The 10,579-nt window shown below is 41.0% G+C and overlaps 1 protein-coding gene across 6 annotated transcripts; it reads left to right on the top strand.

Annotated features, from left to right (window-relative positions):
- The first annotated feature begins 1,378 nt into the window (after positions 1 to 1,378).
- LOC121505267 (pyrin-like) lies at positions 1,379 to 10,206 on the top strand. Of its 6 annotated transcripts, XM_041780414.1 has the most exons (6): positions 4,399 to 4,955; positions 5,556 to 5,651; positions 5,762 to 5,846; positions 5,997 to 6,039; positions 6,772 to 7,060; positions 8,595 to 10,206. In XM_041780414.1, the coding sequence occupies exons 5-6, from the start codon at positions 6,781 to 6,783 to the stop codon at positions 9,674 to 9,676; spliced, it is 1,362 nt and encodes a 453-aa protein (XP_041636348.1). In that variant the 5' UTR covers positions 4,399 to 4,955; positions 5,556 to 5,651; positions 5,762 to 5,846; positions 5,997 to 6,039; positions 6,772 to 6,780; the 3' UTR covers positions 9,677 to 10,206. The 6 variants fall into 6 exon arrangements, with proteins under 6 accessions (XP_041636342.1, XP_041636343.1, XP_041636348.1 ...); XM_041780413.1 differs by lacking the exon at positions 5,762 to 5,846; XM_041780409.1 differs by lacking the exons at positions 4,399 to 4,955; positions 5,762 to 5,846; positions 5,997 to 6,039 and adding an exon at positions 1,399 to 1,468.
- The last annotated feature ends 373 nt before the right edge of the window (positions 10,207 to 10,579 follow it).

Genomic DNA, 10,579 nt, shown 5'->3' with positions numbered 1-10,579 from the left:
CAGCCATGCGCTCTTGGAATCAATTGGTAGGCCAGCCACTCCTGGGAAGACTCACCACATTTCAAAGTTTTCCCCATTTGTGGACAATGGCTCTCACCGGGGTTTGCTGGCTCTTTTCTGACTTCCTGAATAAGTCCTTGATGTGTTCTTGGAGTCATTTTGGTAGGCTGGCCACTCCTGAGGAGGTTCATCACTGTTAAAAGTTTTCCCCATTTGTGAGTAATGGCCCTCATCATTGTTTGCTGGTTCTATTCTGACCTCCTGAATATGTCTTTAATGTAGAGCTGGGCAATTAATCGAAAAATAATCGATACCGACATTTTGAGCCTATAACCGACAAAAACCTGCCATGTCAATTATTGCAATTTTTTTCCTTGTAATATCTCTCTCTATTAATGCACCACCCCCTTAAAAACAAACTACTAGCTGTGTAGTCACGTGATAGGCAGCCAGGTAGTTTCATTTCAGCTGTGTTTTTTGATTTCAGTTGTCTCAAAAAATAACCATAAATTGATCATCTCTGCATGTTCCTCTCAGTTACTTGTTTTAAAATTATAAAATATTTACAGAACAAACACAGACGTGGGTGGAATGATCGTTCATTAATAGTAATCGAGATAAAAAGCCCAATTAATCATGATTTTGATTTTTGCTATAATCGCCCAGCCCTACCTTGATGTGTTCTTGGAGTCATTTTGTGTGGGCTCGCCACACCTGAGGAGGTTTATCCCTATTAAAAGTCTTCTCTATTTGTGGGTAATGGCTCTCACCATGGTTTGCTGGTTCTTTTCTGACCTCCTGGATAAGTCCTTGATGTGTTCTTGGAGTCATTTTGGTAGGCCCGACACTCCTGGGAAGGTTTATCACTGTTAAAAGTCTTGCCCATTTGTGGAAAATGGCTCTCGCCGGGGTTTGCTGGCTCTTTTCTGACCTCCTGAATGAGTCCTCAGTGAGTGCTAGTCATTTTGGTAGGCCTGACACTCCTGGGAAGGTTTATCACTATTCCAAGGAGGTATGGCCGATAATATTGTATACTGGGAAACCTGAAACCTCACCCAGCTGCACAACGCAAATATAAACAATAATCAAGGCCAATCTTATTCTGTTCAGAAACACACAGAAAATTGCTTCACATACTAAGATACTGTGTAACAATAGTTGTGGATTATTATTTTAATTTCATCTTCTAAAAACCATTGCAGTAAAGTTCAACTAGTGACACATAAGCATCAAAGCAATGGCAATGTCACGAAAGACACAGTGAAATATGACTCAGTACTACCATCTGGTGGCAGCCGTAGCACACTACAACAGAACCAGCTCTACTCCTCTACATGCCCCTCCCCTTTTTTATTTCCTTATCTGACTGTCCCTGGGCTCAGTCACTGAACAGTTAAAGGTTTTCAGAGATAAGACAGGAGACGACATGAGGCCAACGTTCACTGTTTCTGCAGCAGAGTTTGAACAGGTAGGTCACATTTTCATTTTCATTATCTTAATGCTGTGTGAATAAAAGTAACACTGGGTTACAAATGAGTAAGGACTGACTGATGTTTGAATGACTTTTCTTTTTGCTTAACCTGGCTTTCGGTGTGTTCACATTTGCCTCATTAACTCCATATTGTCATGAAGTCAAGTGTAATCTACCTGCGGAGAAGTCACAAATACTAAGAGAGAAATCTATGAATATAAAAATAAATAACTAAAACATAAAGACCAGACTTGTAGCTTAGGTGGATCATCATCAGAGTACAAAGTGACTCGAAAATGCAATTATACACAAACATTTCAGATTTAAAAGGGGGAAGAATAGAAACTGTACTTGTTAGAAATACCGTCTCAGTTGTCGCTCGCTTTTCAATCTACCAACAAGCCTTAAGTTTTTAGAAATATGCACACATAATGAATCTGATGCCTGCAACATGTTCCAAAAAGTTGGGATAAGAGCTTATTCCAACTGTTACATGTCATTTTAACTTCTAATAACAGGTAGCATCTGTGGAGTGAAGACACCAGTCGTTGGAAGTATTAAAGGTGTGGTGAGGATGGTGGCTGCCAAACATAGCACCTTATCTCATCAGACCAAAGTACTTTCTTCCTCTTGACCATGGAGTCTCCCACATGCCTTTTGGTGAACTCTAGCCTAGATTGAATCTGAGTTTTCTCCAATAGTGTCTTTCTCTTTGCCACTCTCCCATAAAGCTTTGACTGGTGCAGAACCCGGCCAACAGTTGTTGTCTGCAGAGTCTCTCCCATCTCAGCTGCTGAAGCTTGGAGCTCCTTCAGAGTAGTCATAGGTGTCTTGGTGTCCTCTCTCATTTGTGTCCTTCTGGCATGCTCACTCAGTTTGTGAGGACGGTCTGGTCTAGGCAGATTTACATGTGACATGTTCCTTTGTTCCTTCATGATGGATTTAACTGAACTCGGGGGGATTTTCAGAGCCTTGGAAATGTTGGAAATGTTTTTGTATCCATCCTCTGAATTATACTTTTCAATAACCTTTTCTCTGAGTTGCTTGGAGTGTTCTTTTGTCTTCTGGTGTAATGGTAGCCATGAATACTGATTAACCAGTGACTGGACCACCCAGACACAGGTGTCTTTACAGCAGGCCTATTCAATTAGCGGCCCAGGGGCCACATGCAGCCCAGAACCAACCCCCAAGTGGCCCAGCCTGAGGCCATGCCAGAGATGCAGAGGGCAACTGTTTTGAAAGTTTTCATAAAATCCCACAGCATTTCAGACCGTGAATGCAACACTACACGTAGCCTAGCAACAGTCTACCTACAATGCACTGCATTGTTTTGAAGCGTGGCTAGCAATGCTGACAGAAGTAGCCCCAAGATACCAATACCAAACATGCCCTTTTCAACTGTAGCTACAACTGTGCAAATTTAGTTTTTATGCACTTAAAGATATGCCTGGGAAAGATGTGATCAAAATTATTATTTACAGAATTTCATTTTGTTTTTTCATCCAATTAGTTTTATTTTTATTCAAGTGAGAAAAACATTTCTACTACCTCAGGTTATGTCCAAATACAGCTCTGTTGGTGTGTTTTTATGCAATTTTCGTGTGCTTTTGTCATGTTACCAAATTTAAAAGGGTGAATATGAGTAAATAGTGCATATTTTTCATTAAATTGATCTGTATTGGTTCGAAATTTGACATAATAAGCTGTTTACTGGGCGCCGAATATGTCCATATACATTTCTTGATTTTAAAATTTGGCCCAGTTGAATTTGTAATTGAATAGCCCTGCTTTACACTATAGTCACTGAGACACACGTGTTCACTTTGACATTAAAGAGTTTCTTTGTATTTTTTTGTCAGAAAGCCAAATTCCGTAAGATATTTGAAGAACGCTTCGACGGCATCCCTTGAAATGAAATAAATTTATTTCGGTTCACTTGCACAAATAAAGCAATTCACAGGATAAAGGTGCAAGTTCGACGTTTCCGATCAAACTGAAGGGGTGTAGGCAGAAGCTAAAGTTTATTAACACCTACCCCTCTTATTTTACAAATAACATAACAATCACAGAAATAAGTGCATAGCAAGAACAATGCAGATGCATTGTTGTTGTTTACATTCATTAGTCAATGCATAATAACATATTCATATTAACTTACATTTTCCATGGTGTATTTCAAAACCAACTGACTTTTATAGTCTTTTCAACCTTACCAATGTACTGCATGTTTTTATAATTTCAGAAGAAGAATTCCACAAATTTACCCCTCTAACTGACAGACAATGAGATCTGACATTTGTGCATATCTTTGGTTTTTGAAAAATAAATGTTCCTCTCAGATTGTATTGACTGTCTCTCAATATAAACAACTTCTGGATACTTTCTGATAATTGTCCAGTTTTAGCTTTAAACATTGTATTGTATTGTATTTAACTAATTTTAGTATATTTAGTTGCAAAAATAGAAGATTGGTTGGTTCTTTACTTATAATACGTATGGCTTTTTTTTGTAACAGAAAAACAGAGTTTGTGTTTGTTTTTGTAAGTGTTTCCCCAAACCTCTACACAGTATGTCATGTATGGGATCCCTTCAAACTTTGCACAAATGTTCACCCTGACTCCAGGATGACTGATTACCTTTTGGAGGTCATCTGTCAAGGGTCAAGGTCAGCAAGCCTAATCATCATCGTTTGCATATTACTGATGAAAATTGTGACTCGGTACCTTACAGAGGCCCTGAACCACCAGCAACTAGTTCTTGTCTTTAGTATAGATGTCCCACTGTTCCTCTGTTAAGTTGAATGGTTGACCTGCTGTGCCAACAGCCAGTACGACTCAGGAAACACCTGCCCTTTGTTAATGGTTATCACTAAACTATTTAAATTATTGTAGGAGGCACCAAGATACACCAGAGCTTACTGGTGGGAACTGACAGCCAGCTCAATAGCTTTCTACAACTGATAAGGCTCTGCCCACAAAACACGCCATCACTGTGTACAAACATGAGATCTTAATGCTTTAAGTTTATTATACTGTGGCATGTTTGATCTCAAACATCTATCCTAAACAGAGAGAAAGAAACAGGAAGGAGGGGGTTAAGGAGAGGTTGTCTTCGTGGCAGATTGAGTGGGTGGAGGAAGTTTTGAGGCTCTCTGTGTTTTTGTATGCTGCTGGAAGAGAAACTGAGAGTCAGAACTCATCATCCTTCTCTTGAGGAAGCTCGTATTCTCCCTTTGTCTGTTATTTGTGGGGTGGTTTTTGTTTTTGGAGCCTCTGTTGCGTAATCTGTGAATGCTGATCATCAGTCAGAAGGCAGTCTCTTTTGTTTTTGTGTCTCTGGAGCTTGATTTTTGCAGTATGCCCTGCTGGTGATCTTTAATCGTAGATGGTGATCATGTGATTAGGATGTTCTCGCTGTGGGTGTTTTGAGCTGGATGACATGTTTACTGAGGTGGATGCTGTGAAAGGAAAGCTTGCTGGTAAAGGTAAATGATTTCCCCCTGCATACTAGTTTGGTACCAGGCTTTTGCACTTTTCCAAAGAGTGCAATATACAACTACACGTTTGGTGTAGTGATCGTCATAAAACTTGATGAAAGCTGCAGCCTGAACCAACGATATGTAGGGGTTTTTGCATCAAATGTCTTCAATAATAGAAAATATGACTAATCTTAATGTTATGCATACTTTTGAGTACTTTCTTAACCTTAAATATTGCAAAGCCAGAAGCATTTTCATGATGTTATAGAGATCTGTGTTTTGTCACGGTGGCTGCCATGACAGCCACTTTGTGCAAAGTTTGAAGAGAATCTCTTTAAGCGATCTTGAGTTACAGCAATGTCTTGTATGAATGTAGGCGGACAACCTGAAAGGCGTCCAGTCTGGGCTGTTGCTGGCTTGGTGGCACAGAAATTCTTTAAATTATTTGATAAGAATACACAGCCAATTAACGGCTTTTTGCTTCGAAACAAAATATTTCAATCAAGACTATTTCTATGCCATTTCAGACGGTAATATCTCCAGTAGTATAAAGCATGCGAGCTCATTGGTCCGCCTGCTCTGACACTGTATTACCATATTTTTAAGGTTGGACAGGGAAGGATTCATTCAACAGTGACTGCTGAGAAGTGTTATCATCTGTTAGGAGAAGTAACCGTGACTTCATCTGAATACGTTTAAAAGGTGAGACTCCTCTCAGAGGAACAAACCAGTGTGATGAATGAGCTTCTGTCTCTGATTTCCTTGTGAGTGCACCGGTGAGAAAAACTGATTGATCTCTGAATGTAAGGTAGTCAAGTGAGGTTGGGCTTGTCAGAACTAGCCTCAGACTCCCGCTACAAGATTGCATAAGGACTGCTGATGTAAAACAAGGAAGTAGTAAGTCCTCTAGGAACGTAATTTGTCAGTGGCATTTGTAATATTTTCATGGTGTTAAGTTGCCAAAATGTTGGATACTTGTATATGAAGTGTAAAGAATTGACAACCTTATGAAGTAAAATTCAGTAAGCATGCTGAAATGTCCTCTAGGGCTTAAATCTGGCCAGTTCCAGCAGCATCGCGCCAATGAAGGGTAAGTGCTGGAACCCATTTGTCTCGATCTATCCAGTTAGGGACCCTAAAAGGAGATTTCTGTATGCATATTGTTTTTATTATAAGCTTTACTTCCCAAAAAATAAGCAAAATTAGGAAGTCAGTGTCGGGCACAGTCTGTGAGATGTGAACTCAACCTTGCCAAGTAGGGTACATTTCAGTAAGTACAGTTCCAAAGTCAATTCTAAACATCTCCTGTCCCATCATAAACCATTACAACCAAGCAGGACAAGCCCATTTTCTCCTATAAGCTGCAGGGTAGATGTAAAAGTGGGAGGAGGGTTATTTCTGTTGTCTTAAGAATAATAAAAACCTGTAGAGCACAGATGGCCTAGTGGTTTAAGGCACGCCCCATGTACGTGGATCCGGTTCAAATCCGGACTGAGGCCCTTTACCGTGTGTCTCTCCCCCGCTCCCGTCCCTGTTTCTGACTCTATCCACTGTCCTCCTCTATCAAATGAAAGCACAAAAATGCCCAAAAATAACTCTTTACAAAAAAAAAAAAAAAAAAAAGAATAAAAACCTGGATGGACTCGTCAGTACAGAACATGAATGAATATCAATGATTGGTTTCCATGATGGCTTCACCCTCTTCCTTCTAGGCAACTTTGCAGACCACCACCCTAGGATGTTAGAAAAGCTTGGCTAGTGTAGATGCGTTAGATCGGATAAACCAATCATTAATGTGCCTCCATCATTTTCTTATCATCAGGGAACCCTGATGGCAAAACTGAAAGAGGAACTCTGGAACATTCTGCTGGACTTAAGCGAAGAGAACTTTCTGCATTTCAAGTGGTTCCTGAATCATGACAACATCGTAGAGGGTTGTACAGGCATACCAGTCGCTCGACTGGAAAAGGCAGACAGACAACATGTAGTGGATCTACTGGTGCAGAAATATCAGGGGCCTGGAGCTCTGACGATGACCATGAAGGTGTTAGGGAAGATCAAGAGGAATGACCTGGTAGAGCGTTTGCAAACCTCCAGCAGGGAAACAAAAGGTAGGTTGGAGGATGTCAAATATAAATACCTAGAATAAGATCCACGTGAAGAATAAAGTTAAGCTGACTCTGATGTGTAATCACTAGGGCTAACAAACAGTTAAGTTTGAAAATCCTGATTAACCACTGAGTTTCAATAGTCAGGGTCTTTTCTTCTGCAATGAGCTTCAAAGAGCTTATTCTGCCAATTCAGTGTTTAACAGTGTAATACATTGAAATATGCAGGAGTGCATGTACAAAATGGCTCACTGACGTCAAGGGGACCATATACCAGGACAACTTACAATCTGGATTTTACGGTGCTTTGAAGTGAATAGATGTACGTGATCTGACTTTATTATGGTGCATTCTCAATTGCTTAAAAATTGGAATAAGACTCGGACCGAAACATATGATTTAGACATCCAATCGGAGCAACATTTTACAATTTAAACAGAAAACGGCGAGTTTTAACGTCACCCCAAAGCAGGACAGAGTTTATCTGAATTTGTGGAAACTGAGAAAGCAACTTATTTTCTGTTTTATATTGTCCCATTTATAAAGACTTAAGGCAGTCGTTTTCAACTGGTGGGTCGGGACCCAAAAGTCAGTGTCATGGGGCTTTTCACATCAAACAACTAGACTCTACTGTGTTTAACTCAACAAGGCAGCCCAGCATGGCCAGAGATTCGCTTTCCACCACAGCCGAGTTACCTGTCTGAGGGTGTGTCTCGAGCTGATGGTGTGGCATTTTGATCGATGGCATTAAAAAGCTGTGCTTCAGAAATCATTGTTTTGTTGGCCCAGAAGAAGAAGAAGCACAGATTCTTTCTACTCGAAAGTTTCTTCTTCTTCTTCTATTGGTGATCCGACAGATGTTTCAAATTTTGGTGCGGCGGTTGCCACTTAAACTCGTCTGTGAGGCACCCCTGAATGATGACGAGCGCCCTTGGGCCCTGCTCGATTGCAGGACTATTCTGGGCACGGCTCAGCGTACCTTAGAGTGCCTCACCAAACTGGTGATGGAAAAGTAAGTCAGCCTGGCTTAGTTTGGATCAGCACAGCCAAAAGTCCTTTTGGAAAAGTCCCTAAAAGAGCCCTTCCTATTTTATATTACTTATATCAGATTGGTTACAAATATTAGAAACCTGGGCCCCAACATCTCATTGACGAGTTGACAGTAGGTCCTGATGCTTGACCGGTTGAGAACCACAGACTTAAAGGATGTATTATTTACAAAAGTTCTGTTTTAAAAAAGGACCTTCCTTTGTAACAGACTTTATCCTGGAGAGAAAAAGCAAAATGCCCTATTTTATACTGAACTGTCAAAGAAACATGCAACTTTGTAATGGTTTGAAATGATTTGATTTGTTGGAGCAATGCAACGGTTTCTCTTTTCTCTTAAAGACCCATGAAGGCTGGGTACTTTTTGTGCATAAAACATAAATGAAGTACAATTAATCAATCGATGTAAAGCAATGTCTTTTATAAAGTAAAACAAACGGAGCTGTCTGTTAGTCTAACCAGATGTTTGTCATGTTCTGTTTTGTTTCAGACCTCAAGAACCATGAGTGTGACGCTCTGACAGACAAATATGAAAAACAAAAAGCCAAGCTGGGGGTTAAAATGAAGCAGATGATCAAGGAGAGGCAGATGAAGATCAGGGAAATCAAACACTCAGCAGAGCTCTGCAGCAAATCTGCAGACAGACATATCGCAGACAGTGAGCAGGCCTATGCTATGCTGCTGCGGACTCTGAAGGAAAGCCTAGATGAGCTTATCAAGTCTATTAATGAAAAGAGGGAAGCAACGCAGAAACAGGCTGAAAAAATCATCCAAGGGCTGGAGCAGGAGATCTCTGAGCTTACAAAGAGAAGTGCTGAAGTGGAGAAGCTCTCACCCTCCAAGGACCATCCCAACTCTGCCCAAAGCTTCGCCTTCCTTAATGCTATTCCTCCCACTAAGAACTGGACAGAAGTCGGCATCACTCCAACGTCATACGGAGGAAGTGTGGCGATCACTGTCACCAAGCTTGAGGAAAAACTCCGAAAACAGAGGGAGGATTTCGTCAATAGGGGAAAGCTTAACAGGGTCCAGCAGTTTGCAAAGGATGTTATTTTAGATCCTGATACAGCGCATCCCAGCCTAATTCTGTCCGATGATGGGAAGCGAGTTCAATGTGGTGACGTACGACAAAATCGGTCCGAAAACTCAAAGAGATTTCTGTCTGCTATCAACGTTTTGGGAAAGCAGAGTATCTCATCAGGAAGATTTTACTACGAGGTTGAGGTCAAAGGGAAGACTTCCTGGGACTTAGGTGTCGTCAAAGAGTCGATCGACAAGAAGGGATCGATCAATGCAAGCCCGGAAAATGGCTACTGGACTATAGGTCTAAGAAACGGAGAAACTTACCAAACTTCAGGAATCCATCTCAGTGTTAAATCCCAACCGGAGAAGGTTGGGGTGTTTGTGGACTATGGGAATCATTCGGTTTCCTTTTTTGACGCAGATACAGCAGACATTATCCACGGATTTACTGACTGTTCCTTCAGTGAAAAACTCTACCCCTTCTTCAGTCCCGGTCTAAGTCATTGTGGGGAAAACTCTCCTCTTGTCATCACTCCTGTCAATTACTAGCTGACCCTTTGCCTTCCATGGTTAATGTTAATAGGTTAGACAAAATCTAACGTCAGATGGAACTGTGTAAAGCACACCAACACTGGACTGTGGAGACATGGAAACGTGTTCTGTGGAGTGAGCGATCATGCTTCTGTTTGGCAGTCCAGTTTGGTGGAAGAGGGATAATGGTATGGGGCTCTTTTTCAGCCCCTTATCTCCAGCGAAGGTCAATCTTAATGCTTCAGCAGACCAAGACATTCTGGACAATGCTATGCTTCCAACTGTGTGGCAACAGATTGGGGAAGACCCTTTTCTATGCCATCATGCCTGTCCTTACAGTCTGTTGGCATAAAGGTCAGGCAGCTAGCTTAATACCTTTGTCTATATCTAAAAAAGAGGCAGTCAAACGTTTTTGCCCATATTGTCAGCATTAACCCTTTACCTACTGAGCCAGCGCAGGCACTGTGTTTTATATGTCCAGAGTATTATTACCATAACTCTGTCAAAGTTTGTCTGATCAGAAAAATTCCAACAGCGTTTGAAAGCTGAGAATTGTGGGCATGCACACATATATGGTTCATTACGGTACTCGCAACCATATGACGTGGGCATTTATAGCAAAACACCAGAAGTATCATGAGACCACTACACGGATTCTCAACACTGTAATTCCTTGAAAGTTTGCTCAATCTAAAAAATTCCAATGCTGACAGAGAGCTGAGAATCTGTGCTTTCCGGCAATATATGATGTGTGGTATATATATTAAGGTAATGTCGAACAGCACTGAGAAAACGGCAGCTTTGGCAGAAGACGAGTGAGAAAAGGAGAGCGAAGGGAGAGAGGAAAAGGAGAGCGAGTGAGAGTTGTGTTTTGTTTTCCAAAAATAGCGTTAGATAGTGGCATTTGTGCGTGTCTGTCAT

The sequence above is a fragment of the Cheilinus undulatus genome, linkage group 23 (genome assembly GCF_018320785.1).
Source record: "Cheilinus undulatus linkage group 23, ASM1832078v1, whole genome shotgun sequence".
NCBI lineage: Eukaryota > Metazoa > Chordata > Actinopteri > Labriformes > Labridae > Cheilinus > Cheilinus undulatus.
The sequence above is the reverse complement of the archived record's forward strand: the minus strand, read 5'-3'. Positions and strand labels throughout refer to the sequence as shown.

Excerpts from the sequence above, each read along its gene's own strand:
- LOC121505267 (XM_041780408.1), top strand. The coding sequence starts at position 1,427 with ATGAGGCCAACGTTCACTGTTTCTGCAGCAGAGTTTGAACAG. Across the intron at positions 1,469-6,771 it reads CTGCAGCAGAGTTTGAACAG|GGAACCCTGATGGCAAAACT; the intron begins GTAGGTCACATT and ends TCTTATCATCAG. Across the intron at positions 7,061-8,594 it reads CTCCAGCAGGGAAACAAAAG|ACCTCAAGAACCATGAGTGT; the intron begins GTAGGTTGGAGG and ends GTTTTGTTTCAG.